The 16,159-nt window shown below is 38.1% G+C and overlaps 2 protein-coding genes across 2 annotated transcripts; both read left to right on the top strand.

Annotated features, from left to right (window-relative positions):
• The first annotated feature begins 642 nt into the window (after positions 1-642).
• On the top strand, positions 643-7,574 carry LOC113753543 (RNA polymerase II C-terminal domain phosphatase-like 3). The gene is made up of 13 exons (XM_027297721.1): positions 643-1,880; positions 2,001-2,133; positions 2,277-2,332; positions 2,435-2,492; positions 2,607-4,001; positions 4,388-4,993; positions 5,074-5,220; positions 5,294-5,562; positions 5,643-5,754; positions 5,841-6,098; positions 6,539-6,585; positions 6,672-6,763; positions 6,859-7,574. The coding sequence occupies exons 1-12, from the start codon at positions 1,009-1,011 to the stop codon at positions 6,733-6,735; spliced, it is 4,017 nt and encodes a 1,338-aa protein (XP_027153522.1). The 5' UTR covers positions 643-1,008; the 3' UTR covers positions 6,736-6,763; positions 6,859-7,574.
• A 1,884-nt stretch (positions 7,575-9,458) lies between these two features.
• On the top strand, positions 9,459-11,139 carry LOC113752711 (protein NETWORKED 3A-like). The gene is made up of 2 exons (XM_027296788.1): positions 9,459-9,582; positions 10,283-11,139. Exons 1-2 carry the CDS (start codon positions 9,459-9,461, stop codon positions 11,137-11,139), a joined length of 981 nt encoding a protein of 326 aa, XP_027152589.1.
• Positions 11,140-16,159: the final 5,020 nt, after the last annotated feature.

Raw genomic sequence — 16,159 nt, 5'->3', positions numbered from 1 at the left:
TCCTTATAAAATGTGGGAAAGGGCAAGTGGCTAATTTTATAGATGGAATATCTCTTCATAACAAATTTTAATTGTTTTGATGCTTAATTTTTTTCCTGTATTTATATTTATTATATACTAAAAAGATATATTGCTATGTGTTTAATTAAGTTATTAGAGACCCAAGCTGTGCCTCGCACAGCCAAGGTACCTCTAGTTTATTATACTTTAGGGATGTTAGAAATAGAACAAACCAGTTAACAATGAAAATTCTGAAGTACCAACAAACAAAAAGCGACATCAGCACGAGTACTAGGAGTATGTGGTTATGGTATAGATCAAAACATGTCCATCCAGCGCTGAAGGACCGGAATCCAAATCCAAAATGGATTTTAAGCTTCGACGAGTTTGGACCCAAACTCCAAACGGTCCACAGCTGTAAATCCTATGTGGTTGACTAATTGGGTGCACCTGTTGTTACCAATCTATAGCTGATTCGGATTGATGATGTGTACGGTTCAGATTCAGTTCTCCATTCCCTGCCTTCCGTTGTCACCCTTTTTTTTTTTCATTTATTTATTTTCTGGACGCTCCGGGTCCCCATCGTAACCATATTCAGCACATCCTTTTCTTAAGTTTTGGGCTGGGGTTCGGTCTTTCCCCAAATTAGACTTCTTTGCTGATTCAATTTTCAGCAACTTAAATCCGAGTGTATGTGTATATTCAACATTTACGGATCAAATCAGATTCGAAGAATTTCAAAATAAATTCTCATCGGATCTGGGAGAAAAATTAATTGATCGCTAGTAAATCTCTGTTTTTGTTTTTTCCTTCCCCGAGCCCTAATTTAAGGAGATGGGAGTTGGGGGGGAGGTGGGGGAACTTCTCGCTTTTATCTAATTACCTGATTTTCCTGGGCTGTGAAATTGTTTACACGATCAAGGATCTGTTCTTGTTTTCTTACGTTTATATGGTATACATATTGTACTGATTGAGTCATAAATTAGTTTCCTAACCGGCCACCTCCCTATGCTAGTTGTTGTATCGGATTTGAGTCAAAGTAAAAAAACCCCCTTAGGCTGCTCCTCCGTAGTTGAGATGGAAGAATGTGAATCCCAACTGTCTCCCACAGTTTACGACCTCGACGTCGAAGAAGGTGAGATCTCCGATTCTGCTTCTTCTGTTGAGGAAATTAGCGCTGAGGCTTTCAGCAAGAAAGACCGCTTCCCTGCCGCCGCCGCTGTCCCCGATTCGGACTCCTCCGCCGCTCCTCCTCCGCCTCCCCCTCCCAAGGATGTAAATGTCAATCCAGCCAATAGTAATAATTCCTCCAATAATTACCATAACAGTATCAATAATCATAACGCTAATCAAAATCAAAAGCCTAGGGTTTGGACGATGAGGGATCTATATAAGTATCAGCTTTCCAGGAATTATTCGGCTGGCCTATACAATCTGGCTTGGGCTTCCGCCGTCCAGAACAAGCCTTTGGACGAGATTTTAGTCATGGAGTTCCCCAAAGCTTCTTCTGATAACAATGCCAGCAATTCTAATTTGAAGCGGGATGGGTCGGATAATAGCAGCAGCAGCAGCAACAACCACAACCACCACGACTACCACCACCACGTCGCTAACAAGAATTCTAGCAGTATTGATGACAGCAAGGACGGGGTTTCTGCTGCTTCCCCGAGTGAGAAGCATGTCATTCAAGTGGACGAGAAGGAGGAGGGGGAGTTGGAAGAAGGGGAAATTGATATGGATTCTGAGATGGGTGAAACTGATGGGGATGTGAGCAAGGAGAATCTATCCGGGGCTGTCAAGGATAAAGAGGCTGTCTTGGAGAAGCAGGTTGATTTGCTTAGAAAAGGGTTTGAGAGTGTGACTGCGAACGAGGCTGAAAAGTAAGTTTATTGACAAATTTGGAGCTAAGTTGATTTCCATCAATTTGTGATTCAGCCAAGGTTAATGTGTTTGAAAAAAAAAAATTCTTTTCTTTTTTCCTTTTTCGATTTTTATTCTAGATCATTTGGTGAAGTATCATCCAGAGTGCAAAACCTATTGGACAGTATGCAGGAAATAGCTGAGAACAACATCTTGACTACAAAAGATGTTCTTGTGCAACTCGTGATTACTGCTATTAAGACTCTGAATGCTGTAAGATTTCAAATGATTCCTTAGGATTGCTTTCTTCACTATCAATGTCTATGTGAATTATCTGTTAGAGGAACCATCATTTAGCTCCAAGCACAGTTTCTGGTTCCTTTTGTGTTCTAGTGGCTGAACCTTTTAGTTGTCAGGTCTTCTGCTCCATGGATCTTAATAAGAAGGAATCCAGCAAGGACATGATGTCAAGGTGGTACTTGCATCTACTTGTTGTCTTCCTTTCCTTTTTTTCCCAGTTGTTGTCTGGAAAGGGGATTAGTTGTGCTGAATAATTTTCCGCATCTGTTGACAGGTTGTTAGCTCATGTGTCAAGCCAAAAGTATCTGTTCTCAGCTGAGCAGTTGAAAGAGGTGGTTTTAGCCACTAATGTCTGATTGTTTTTTTTTTTTTGGGGGTGGGGGATGGTGGTGGTGGTGGTGGTGTTTCATAGTTATGGTAACTTATAATGCTGTCTGTTGTTGCAGATAGAAGCTATGACTTCTCTTCTGGATTCTTCATCGGAAACTTTGAGTTCTATGGATGCTAATAGGAATAATGAAATGCGAGAATTAAGTGTGGTTTCCAAGAATGATCTGGATAGTTCTGCGGAAAATATGAAAAGAGTGCCGGAAAAAGTGTTTAATGTAGATTCCATTTCTGTTGAGTCATCTGATCAGCCTGTGCCACCAGCATTGCTAGAATATGGAAAATTGGGAGTAGCTAATTCTAAGTATAAAGGTTTGTCTCTTCCTTTGCTGGACCTTCACAAGGACCATGATGCTGATAGTCTTCCTTCACCAACTCAAGGAGCACCGTCTTGTTTGCCCATCGTAAAGGGGTTTTCAGTGGGACATGGGTTGTTGAAACCGGAGTGGCCTGTTCCTAGAGTAGCTCTTGAGAGAGAGAATGTCCCAATGCATCCTTATGAAACTGATGCTGTTAAGGCTGTTTCTTCCTATCAGCAGAAGTTTGGCGGAAGTTCGTTTCTTATGAATGACAGGCTTCCAAGCCCAACCCCTTCTGAAGATGGTGATGGTGGGGATGGTGACATTAGTGGGGAGGTCTCTAGCTCTTCTAGCATGGATGTGAAGCCTGTGGACACATCAATGGTGGGGCAGCTCACTGCTTCTGATGCTCCCAAGATTGGCATTCTTACGGGACAAGGACTTGCAAATTTGTTGAATGCTCCCTCCTTGAGTTCAGGACCAAGTTCTTCAATGAAAACCTCATCTGCAAAAAGTAGAGATCCTAGGCTTCGACTGGCTAATTCTGATGTGGCTTCTTTGGATCGGCTTTTGCCTGTAGTCAATAGTGAACCTAAGGTGGAGCCTGTTGGGGGCATGATAAGTTCAAGAAAGCAGAAGACAATTGAAGAACAGGTTATGGATGGTCCTGCTTTAAAAAGGCAAAGAAATGAGCAAACTGATTCCTCAGTTGTGAAAAGTGTGCAGACGGTGAGTGGAACTGGTGGTTGGTTGGAGGATAGAGGTACAGCTGTTTTAGGGGCAACAAATAGAAGCCATGCACTGAATAGCAGCGGAAATGATCCTATGAGGCCTGAATATGCTGTAACTCCACTCAGTTCTGGAAGCAGTTTGGCCAATGTAACAGTCAATGGAAACAAGAATCTGCCGCTGACTAATCCTGGTGCAACAGCTTCATTGCATTCTCTTTTGAAAGATATTGCTGTAAACCCATCTATATGGATGAACATAATTAAGATGGAACAACAAAAATCTGCTGATCCTACTAGAAGTACAAGTCAGCCTACATGCTCAAATTCCATTAATGGGTCAGTGAATGCAGTTGTTTCTAAACCCCGGGACCTTGGCCAACGAGCAGCAGGGACATTCCAGGTGACTTCACAAACAGCTTCAGTGGTAAGCTTGTCATTTTATTGATAGTGGGAAATTTTTACTCTGTTGTCAGTATTTTCCTTTCCTGTGCTCAATTGATATCCTTGAGACTGGTCTGCTTTTCTGAATGGTTTGATTGGCATGGGTGAGTTGGGTGAAATTTTCCTTTTGAAGTCTTCAACGTTGTTGAGGATTCTTGTAATTTCATTTGAAAAATGACTGGTCACATAGAATCTTACAGTTGATTCTACGATATATAAACTATTTTTAGGTTTTATTTTTGTTGAGAAAATTGAAAATTTTCATGTGAAAACATTTGTGAAAATACTCCTAATAATCAGCTTGTTTACTTCCTGTTTCTCACTGCCTTGTGATCTTTTCAGAATAGTTAATGCCTTATGAACTTGCAGGCAGAACCAGGTAAAGTTCGCATGAAACCTCGTGATCCCCGTCGTGTTCTTCACAATAACACGCTTCAAAAAGGCGGGAGCATGGAATTTGATCAATCTCAAAGCAAAAGCAGTACATCAAGCAATCTAGAGATGGTTGGTAACATGAATTTCCAGATACAAGATGATCAGCTTGACAGAAGGGTTGTGCCTTCTAATTCCATTGTTCAACCAGATATTGCTCAGCAGTTCACTAAAAATTTGAAAAATATTGCTGATATTGTTTCTGTTTCTCAAGCAACTTCATCTCAACCTGCCCTTCCTCAAATATCTTTGTCACAACCTTCTCAAGCTTATCAAGGTAGGACAGAGACGATTGGAATGCTGGAGTCAGGCAAACCGCAAAGTGGGCCTGGCTTGTCATCCAAAGAAGTTTCTATGGGTTCCTCTCGACCACAGAACAACTGGGATGATGTTGAGCATCTCTTTGAGGGATTCGATGACCAGCAAAAAGCTGCCATCCATAGAGAGAGAGCTAGAAGAATGCAAGAGCAGAGGAAAATGTTTGCTGGACGGAAACTCTGCCTGGTCTTGGATCTGGATCATACTCTCCTAAATTCAGCGAAGGCATGAAAACTTTTGGCTTTTAAGTTGAATTTTTTGTCCTTATGCTAGAAGCACATTATTGAGTTAACTTTTGCATTCAGTTTGTTGAAGTGGATCCAATGCATGATGAGATATTGAGGAAAAAGGAGGAGCAAGACTGTGAAAAACCACACAGGCATTTATTCCGGTTTCCTCACATGGGAATGTGGACTAAATTGCGGCCTGGGATCTGGAATTTTTTGGAAAAGGTAACAGAGGCTAACAATATATCTGGTATAGGATGTGATTTGTGGGATGTTAATCTTTCTGCTTGTCTCTTAGGCTAGTAAGCTGTACGAGCTACATCTCTACACGATGGGAAACAAGCTGTATGCCACAGAGATGGCAAAATTGCTTGATCCAAAAGGGGAGTTGTTTGCTGGCCGAGTCATTTCCAGAGGGGATGATGGGGATCTTTTGGATGGTGATGAAAGGGTTCCTAAGAGCAAGGATTTGGAAGGGGTTATGGGTATGGAGTCAGCTGTTGTCATTATAGATGATTCTTTGCGAGTCTGGCCGCATAATAAGTTAAACTTGATAGTTGTTGAAAGGTAGATGAAAACGTTTTTGTTCTTATGTATAAAGTATATTATTTAATATGTGTCCTGTCTGATATCCTTGTTTTTTGCAGGTATATTTTCTTTCCATGTAGTCGGCGCCAATTTGGGCTTCCTGGTCCTTCTCTTCTTGAGATCGATCACGATGAGAGATCAGAAGATGGGACGCTGGCATCTTCTTTGGCAGTAAGATGTGATTTTGTGTGGTTTAGATTATGTGGATTATTACCTTTCCATTTCCTAATTGCTTTTTAATATTGTGAATTTGTTAGGTTATTGAGAGAATACATGAAATATTTTTTGCACATCAGTCCTTGGATGAAGCTGATGTTAGAAACATCTTAGCCTCAGAGCAGAAGAAGATTTTGGCTGGTTGTCGGATTGTATTTAGTAGGGTATTTCCAGTTGGTGAAGCCAATCCACACTTACATCCTCTTTGGCAGACAGCTGAACAGTTTGGGGCTGTGTGCACCAACTCCATAGATGAACAGGTCACCCATGTTGTTGCCAACTCACTTGGAACGGATAAGGTAAACCTCTTCTTCTGGGAACTAAATGCATAAAATCCTTTGGAGAGAAGATTGTATGGGTCCGGACATCACATATTTGGTTTTCTAAAGGATTTGAGGATTGTTTTTAGGCTTGTTCTTGGTTTTTTATCTGAACCAAGCTCTGCGAGTTCAAGTCAAGTAGATTAATCTTTTACTAACACCTAATTCTCATCCTTAAAGAGGCAAGCTAAACCCCAACCGAAACAAGATAGCATGTAGTGAAAATAGTTCAAGTTTGGATCAACCTTGCCTCAATTTTTGTGAACCTGCAAGGTAGTTTCGTACGCGATTCGAGTTAGGAAGGTCCTATCTTTCTAGGACTATATCGGATGTTTCTTTAGGATTTGTGCTATTTTAATGTGTGGGAGGTGCTGTCCATGGATAATTATGAAATCTAAATCAGAAACTTGTTGTAACAGGTAAATTGGGCGCTTTCGTCTGGGAGATTTGTCGTGCATCCTGGCTGGTGAGAATCTTCTGGCCAATTTCATAGGTACTTCCGTTTTTTCAGTAGTAATAGTTACATGGAGATTAAATAATATCATATTTCAGGGTTGAAGCATCAGCTTTACTTTACCGCAGAGCAAATGAGAAGGATTTTGCTATTAAACCATAAATCATCCACATCACAATCCTTCCCTCTGGTAACAACTGACCGTAACTTATAGCGTCTGATTGAAGTTATGATGACCATCAATCGGTTCTAACGTCTGGATGCCAAATGACCTGTGGAACACAGGAACAGCAACTGCATTATGGATGATGACCTTGAGAGAGCTGTTGCTCGACCTGGCTGTCTATTGAGCAATGGAAATGACCCAAGATTGATGGTTGGTTTTACCTGGCTGCCTGCCCGAAAAATTCCTCAAAGCACCTTCCTAAAAATATGGAAAATCTAACTAAAAGTGGAAATGGGGTTGGGAAACTGCTGTTGATATAACATGGAGAATCATACAATGCAGATGCATAAAATCTTTATGAAACTGACTAATTGATATACCCGGTGATCTTAAATAAGGGATCCAACCAAAAGAATTGGCAAATTCGTTGGAAGGATGTAATTACTGGTCTTCCTGGTGAATCCAAAGAAAAGGAACCGTATGCTAACATTTTAATGAGAGTTTGCCCATGTTTAAAGAGTTAATTTCGTGAGCTGGTTAGCTTAGTTAATAATTCGATATAGTTATTGATTTGGACATAGTGAACATTCTTCTTTTGGCCGGCATACGCCTGTTGTTTCTTGTTTTTGTTGTGTTTTTTTTGGTGCTGTAATTGTGAGAAGCAAAAACTGCATCCAAGTTATGGAGAAACGGGGATGCGGGGGCGTTTAAAATTTTAGTGCTGTCAAGGGGTGCTCTGGCATTGAAGAGGTTCCCTGCTAAAGTGCCCTTCTTAGTGAGGGAAGAATCTGATGTCTAATTAGAGTTTTATGACTGCCTTGGGAGGCTTTGGTTACGATGGCAATTGTACCGCACGTAGTGTTTCTAAAGATGGGACAAGCTGCACGCACTGAAGCTGAAAGCAGCAGGGTTTCATCCACGGTCGGCAGGTTACAACCTTCAGAAGCGACTTATGATCTCAACAACATACCTTGACTCATGTCGATAATTAGAGTTGAACCCATCCAAACGTTTTCTTTAAAACAACAATGGAGGAAGTTCTTTGATCGTTGTTGACAAAAGTTGCTCCAATGGCAATTTGCATCCAAACTGGATTTCCATAGATCCAAAATTGAGTCGTTGAGGTCTCTAAACCCCCATTATTTCTCCACTATTTCGATTCTACTTTTGGACTAAATGATCTGGAGAAAAAAAAAAAAAAAAAAGAAGTCATTTTGGCCTGAACTGTCGAGCTGGTACTAAAAATCACATTGCTGTGTAAGTGAATAAGTTCCGCAAGCTAAGGATCACAGTGGCCTTTTAATTGATTCTAAAGAAAATTGATGAATAAATCTAGGTTTTTTGGACTTCCAAATAATGATGCTTAGTAAGTGGTCGTATTATAGTTGTATGATACACGGTTGTACGTAAAATACTAAAAAGTATTCATATTTTGTATATTTTAAAAATATTCATTCCTTTTACATCACCTTATAAAATACGTAATAAACTTTATACGTATTATTCTTCAATTTTTTTAAAAAATTAAAATTTATGTAACACAAGGGACATATCTTTCCAATTGTATAAAGAATTGCATTAATATATTTTGAATTGTATGAAGAATATATATATATATAACATAGCAAGGTGATAAAAATTTTAAAAAAATTTAATGTCTGACACACAAGAATAAGAGTTAACGATGGTATTAACATAGCATTATTTTTAAAAATTAAAGTAATTTTATCCCTATTTTTAATTTTACAAATTTTTTAATTTATTCATACTATGCATGTGCGAATTGATATATACATAATTTTATCGAACTCGTATATTGACTCGCAGTCTTGGAAAAAAAAATCCAAATAACAGTGGTGAAAAAATTACATATAACAGAAGTATGTATTATATTTGATATTATACCCGTCCTGTATTTTTTTTTTCTAACCATGATATAAACTACTAAGTTTAGTTGTCGTCAAAATTGAAATGAGACCGAGAAAAACTGCAATTTGTGTAACATTTCCTTTGCAGTCTACGTTTGTCCGTATAGCGCTTACAAAAGTGCAGTTTCCGCATCCTCCCCGATGGAATTGGCATAATGGACGCTGTAAATGATACTTGAATCATCCGTTTGGTGTGTTGAGGCAATAACGGATGCCAGAATCCAGGATCAATCGGTGGAAAAAATTTTTGTATGCATTTATTAGTGTATTGATACTAACGTTCCAAGTTGTTCTCCTCGGACTAATTCTACCAACTGAATCATTCTAAATTGGAGAGGATCAAGATTGGGATTTGACTATGATTGATCTACATTTTTCAATTTGTCAGCAAGTTAGGTAATTGGCGGGATTGATAGGAAGAAAGAATAGGGAATTTCAATCTGTCTCCGTTAGTGTAGATAAATCTGTTTGTTCTGGTATCTTAATTGATTAAATGCGTAAGCCTAATATCTTGCCTTGAATTAAGAATTTGCGCAACCAAAGGGAGTAAGTTGCCAGCATAAGACTTGAAACTAAAATACAAAAGAAGAAGAAGGAAAAAAAAGCTCACAGCAAGGAATCTCAATAATAAATACCATACAGAAATCCAAAAGAAGAAGAATATTACTCCTAGTACTTTTGTTAGGAGTTGAAGGCCGTACCATATATAGTGTTTTAAGTCTTTTCGGAGGAGACTCTTTTTTTTATTTATTATTATTAAAAGAAAATATAAATTTTAGAGTTGAGAGAAGATGGAGAAGGAGGGCAGCGATCAGGCTGCTTCCGACGACTCACGGTGGTTGGAGAAGAACGGCAGCAGCTATCGTAATCGCTCTCATCACCATCAGTCTCAATGGCTGCAGTCCACTTTAGCAGGTACCTAGTTGTACAATTTTTTCGTTTAAATTTTCTTTTTGGCCTCATGTTTATTACTTGTATATATACTTGGCAAAATTGGTGATGCAAATAAGCAAAGGGGTTTCAATATATTTTATAGCGGATTTACTCAGCCCTTGAACTGTTTCCATTGAGGCCGGGGAATAGAGTCTGATCATATTAGGCACATTAGCAACATGGTTTCTGATCGGTTGTTGGAGTTCCGAATCCCCTTAACTTACTGCCCTGTTACCAAAGAAGAAGAAGAAGAAGAAGAATAGATGAGCGGGGGGTCGAATACTTTATAAAAATACAAAAGAGAGAGAGAGAGATGGTGACGAGGGTAAAATCGCTTGTAGCAGCATCTCTAGCAAAAACATATTTGGTGGCAAGATATAATCTAATCTGATTCTCACGGCCGGTAATGAGTGGCAAGTAGTACGGGCGAAAGTGACGAATTCTTCATGGCAGCATGATCGATGTTGCAGTTGCTAGCCAATGGTGAGGTGACGGCTTTGGTTCGAAGGTGCATATATATTCGGGGGTTTGTGAGAAACTTGTTAGTAATAGTACTTTTGTACAATATGTAGGTCGAAGCTTTACAAGTTTTGGCGGCTATTGCTTGATGAAGCCGCACAACGTATTTACGTACCCCCCTTTTTTGTTTCCTTTAAACATTTGTTCGAATCTTGACGTGCAGAATTGGAGAGGAAGATACAGAAGATTTTGGAGCTCGTAGAAGACGACGGAGATACGTTTGCTCAAAGGGCTGAAATGTACTACAAGAAGAGACCGGAACTCATCCGAGTGGTGGAAGACCTCCGGAAATCCTACATTTCTTTAGCCAATAAATATGACATCCTGAGATCTGAATCCCTTTGCGCTTCTTCCAATTCCTTCAGGCTACAATCATCGCTCCCGTCCTCAGCCGTGCTAGCACTACATCTTCACGAAGCTGAAGCTGTAAACAAAGGAATAATCACCAATCCAAAAAATACTTGTGGTCAAGATGAGGATCGCGTTCGCACTAGTACAACTTCTTCTGATTTGCTGGAGGCACTGACCCTGAGTAACTCAGCCCACAGCTTGATGATGCCTGGGGATGCATGTGATGAGGAGTTGATCAGGAGGAGGGATAAAGGAGATGGAGGAGGAAATCGCAAGGTTTGCAAGATTAATGGGGGCTTTGATGATTCCAGAAGGGATAGGGATGGGGATAGCAGCACCATTAGGATCGGCTCCAAGTATGAGTATGAGGCTGAGAGGGAGGATATGTGGAATAAAATGAGGCAGTCGGTGTCGGAGTTGATGGATGATAGCTTGAGCCAGCAGGCTGAGCTGATAAGGAGAAATAACGAGAAAACAGAATCCATCAAAAGACTCGGCCCTTACATCAATCAGCTCCAGAATGAAAACAAACGCTTGAAAGAATTACTTGCTCAGCAGCAGCAGCAGCAGCAGAATAAGAACACCGCTGACGATCGTGATCGTGATTGCAAGCACAATCGCTCTCACTTGTCCAAATTGAAGGGTTTGGTCTTCCGGAAAAAGGTGTGACCACTTCTCTCATTCGATTATTCCCCTGACCAAGCTATTTACTGACTTTTCAATTTTCTTATGCTGATAGAGCGAAATGAATGAGCATGCGGTGCTTCCACTTGTTTCCATTTTAATTATACATCTTTTGGATTGATTTCGATTGTACAAGCGTAAGGGTCAATTGACTTTTTTGATCTTTCTTTTTTTTTTCTGGGACTAACAACAATGGTGAATAACGTTAATTATTTGTTACCCTGAGATGTTAATTGGTGATGTCCATTACCGCGCACCTGCGAGCCACTTATTACTCTGATATTATTCTATGTTCCCCTTTCCAGCCGTCTGAGTTATTTGCCCAAATCTTTTTGTGAAAAAAGTACTGTTACGATTTCACATACGTGAATTAAAAAAGTGATTGAAAAATATATTTACGAAAAATATGAAAAATATAAATTTTTTTTGGAATAAAAGGGCATATCCAAACAAAGGCAAAAGCCATTTTTCTTTTAAAAAAAAATTTATGTTTTTTTTGAATATATTTTTCAATCATCTTTTTATTTCACATATATCAAATTATTACAGTAATTTTTTATTTTTAAAAAATTCTAGAAACAGCAATCCAAAGTGAATATTGTCGACTCCAACTCCAATACTCAATTTTTTATTGGTTGCCAACAACGTATACCACCATTGATGACACAGCCAATCTATTCTTTTCCGGGTGCTTTCAATTTTCCCATCGGAGAAACCATTGCAAACTGATGGTTCGAAGGAAATCTCTTTTCGTCATTGTACCTCTTCGAAACTCTAATGTACAGTGTTGGGATTCAATTACGGAACAAACAATTATTAAAACATCAAGTATACAAAAAAAAATCCTATACAAGATCGAATCCAAATCTAATTATTAGATACCATCCTTTATCTTTCAAAAACTCTCTCTCACCCCATGTATAAAATTACATGTCGTCCTTATATACCATTTTACAGTATGCCAACCCCTCACCTATTTATAAATTACATTATTTGACTAATATCTAAATAATAATAGAAAATAACTGTTAATTCTTAATCTGATACAGAATAGGAAATAATTCATAATTTCTAAACTCATATAAATAGAAAATTCTTTAACTACTATTTCAAGTAATTAAAATTAATTAGAAAATTAGTTACTTGCACATAAAATAAAAATTTTGATTAAAATAAATTAAGTCATTTCCTAATAAATATCTATTTTGACGAATATTTCTTTTAGCGATCATTTGTCTTTAACTATCAAATAATATAGTACTAAATTACAAATCTGAATTAATACTAACACCTAATTGATTCAATCGGCAAAAGACCTTGTGTATTTACCTAGAGTCTAACCACCTGTGTAAATGTCTTAATTCACCATCTCTCTTTGCATGATTTTTTCTCATCACCACTCGCAATTTGAAATATTTTTTTTTTGAGTTTTATTTCTAACTATTGACGTAACAAAATCAAGTAGTAAAATCATCATACTTTTTCTTATTCTTAAGATTGTTTTGCCATATGTGATTTTCAAAATTTCACCTGAAACATAAAATTTGTTGTCATCAAAGTCTTGTGGCACTTGAAAATTAGATTTTTTTTTTATTTCTTTAGGACACATGTCGCACTACTCAAAGAACATAACCGAAATTTAACAACCATCTGAGATGAAATATCAATCGTTGAAATTGTGAAAAAGTCTCCACCGATTCACATTCAAAATCAATATTGAATTTCACTTTTTGCTTGATTCTTGAATTATCTGTCTAGATTCACCTTCAAGTCTTTTCATACTTTTTGACTTTTCATTCTTCACCATCAATACTTCTTATCAAATTCTTGAAATAAGGACATCACCTATTAAATTATTCAATTGGTAACAGTCACCAATTCACTTAACCTTAATAGTCAACTATAATTCAATCATGAACCCCACTCTGATACCAATTTGTTGGGATTTAATTGCCAGTGAGCAGCTTAGTTTCGTAATCAAATTCTGATATCAATTTGTTGGGATTCAGTTGCGCATGAGTAATCCAATCTCACAATCAAAATTTGATATCACTTGTTAGGATCCAAATACGAAAAAAATAACTATTAAAACATTAAGTATACAACAATTTAATGACAAACAAATCAAAAGTATGAAAGATAAACGACGGACAATATTTAATTTGATTCAACTTCTTCATTGAATCTATGTCCACTAAAAGAAATCCATTCTTTATTATGACAGAAAAACTTTATACAAGAATATAATTTGAATCCAAACCCACATTTTATATATCATCTCTTATTTTCTAAAAATTCTCTCTCACCCCATGTATAAGGTTATATGTTGTTATTATGTGTCATTTTATAGTATGCCAACCTCTCACCTATTTATAAGTTACATTAATTGACTAATATCCAAATAATAACACGAAATAACGACTAATTTCTAATCTCATGTAGAATAGGAGATAATTCCTAATTTCTAAATTCATACAAATAGGAAAATTTATTATTATTATTTTAAATAACTAAAATTAATTAAAAAATTAGTTATTTGTACACAAAATAAAAAAAATCTGATTAAAAGAAATTAAACCAATATTTTAACATGCGGTAACTTGATAAGCTTCAAGTGCATCGGAGCAATTTTGGGCATCGACTTGGAGGACTTGTCTATAAAGAAATCGAATGACCGCTCCTGCTGCAACTTACTTCTCATGCTGTTGTCTTAGGAGAATAGTGATGCAATTGGAACTTCATATATTTTGTACTTGACTGCGGTGAAACGTTTGGTCTCTTGATTAGTATTTTGTGATAAATTATGGAGCTGATGATGTTTGAATTCTAAAGAATGTGGGTTAAATTAGGGTTTGTCTGATTTTGACATCCTAGTAATAAGAGAGACTCTATACTTGGGTGCAGATTTTAGTAGTGAAATTGGAGACTGAGACTTGGAGTTGGGGTCGACTAGGAAAACTTTTGATTCCAAGAGAGGAGGAAGAGGAAAAAAAGAGGGGAGGAGGAGGGGAAGGGTGATGGGTGGGGTAGAGGCACGCGGAATCCTTAGTGCCACTTTTCCTGTGGCAATTCAGTGCCACTTCTATATTTATGTCAAGTGTCTTATTTATTTAATTTATTATGTGTTGTTTATTTAAATTTCTTCTACCTTCACGTGATAAGTGGGATGGACACTGAATTTGGTACCGAGTAGTGGCATAGAGGATCCCAACTGAGGTAGAGGAGATGATGGTGCAGGTGATGGAGAGTGAAGGGAAGGATGGGGGAAGATAGGGGTGCAAACGAGTCGAGTCGAATCGAATTTTAAAATTGTCGAGTCGAGCTAGGCTTATTTATATGCGAGCTCGACGAGCTCGTAAAATGAAGTTCGAGCTCAGCTCGATTTAGAAAAAGGCAAGTTCGAAATCAACTCGCTTATAGCTCGCGAGCCTAGCTCGAATTCTGGCTTGCGAGCCGCTCGATTTTCGTTTGATTTTCTGGCTCGCGTTTCGCTTGAATTTAGCTCGATTTCTAGCTCATTAAGAGCTCGAGCTCGAGCTCGAAATCAGCTCGAGTTTCTGGAATTTTGGGCAAGAAAACCACATTTTTGTCCGCATATTTTTTATTCAATTTGAGCATGATAATAACAAATTTCGCATATTCCTAATCTTAAGGCCTACAAATTATCCACTAATATAATCATAAACATATAAGAAATAAAAATCTAAATTTCCAACACTTGAAATGTTCAACCATTGTTGCACGAGAAAATAAAATACAATAAGTAACCAACAAATTTCAAATGTAAATAATGTCTTCAACACTTCATCAACAAATCAAGCTCCGATGCATAAGCTCTTCAACATTAACTATATTAAGAAGCAAAAGAAACCAGCAAGTGAGCTGCCAAAAAAAAAGAGCGCAAAACAGCTGCCAAAAAATTGAAAGAATCAGACACGAAAAACCAGCAAAAAATAGTCCAAAGAGCCAGCAAAAAGTAGAAAGCAGGTGATGCTTTAAGTCTTGTAAAGTATAATTATTTTAGACTTGCTACCGAGGGATAGCTCTCCATTTTGTTCAAACTTCAATTAGCAAATCAAACCCAAAGAAAAGGACAAGAAAATTAGGCGATCAGCAAATTGTGGCCAGAAAAAGCAATACATTACTTGAGGAGGTTTCTTGTTCAGGCGCAAGCCCACACATTTCAGGGCTAACCTGGGCGACAAATTGTCGTGGTGATTTGTGTTCTTCGGAGCTGCCTCCCTTAATGGATCCGTCATCTGATGAAGCTCAAACGAGAACCACAGTTGCTGAGGCATCCAACGTGACCTGCTTCTCCAACCCAACGTGACCTCAATACACCAACTTTATCAAAAGTCCTTATGCAACTTCAGCTTCAAATATCTCTGCTAAAGTAGACAGCGGAATTCGTAAAGCTCAAACCTTAATCCAAGAACTGACACCTTAATCCAAACTCAGCCTAACGACCTCTGCAGTTGCCTGAGCAGTAGCAAGAGCAGCCTCGGCAACGGCGGCGGTGGCAGCCGCTACGACTATGGCGTGTTTGTTTGGGTCCAATTCTGTGAAGGAGCTGGAAGAAGGGTTGTCAACAGGCTTAGCTAGGACTGTCGGTGGAGGAAGATGTTAGATTGGGGGCCGTGAAAGTGAGGAACAAAAATTAGGTAACCTAACAAAGGGATATTTTTGTAATTTCACATTTACTCGAACCTAACGAGCGACTTGTCGAGCTATTGAACCTTAAAAATAAAGGCTCGAGCTCGACTCGTTTGTATTAACGAATTGTTCGAACTCGACTCGAGTTCGGTCAACACGAGCTCGAGCTCGAGTCGTCAACGCCCCTGGGGGAGGAGCAGGACGGAAGGAAAGAAAAAAGTTTAAAAAATAGAATTAAAAAATAAAATGAAATGATTTTTTGAATAAATAAAAAAATGAAATGCCTCATTTGACAAAAAAAATGAAAGAAAATATAAAATATAAAAATAAATTATAATCTTGTTAATAAAGA

This window comes from Coffea eugenioides, chromosome 11, assembly GCF_003713205.1.
Source record: "Coffea eugenioides isolate CCC68of chromosome 11, Ceug_1.0, whole genome shotgun sequence".
Classification (NCBI taxonomy): domain Eukaryota; kingdom Viridiplantae; phylum Streptophyta; class Magnoliopsida; order Gentianales; family Rubiaceae; genus Coffea; species Coffea eugenioides.
Note: the sequence above shows the minus strand (reverse complement) of the source record. Positions and strands in the feature narration are given on the sequence as shown.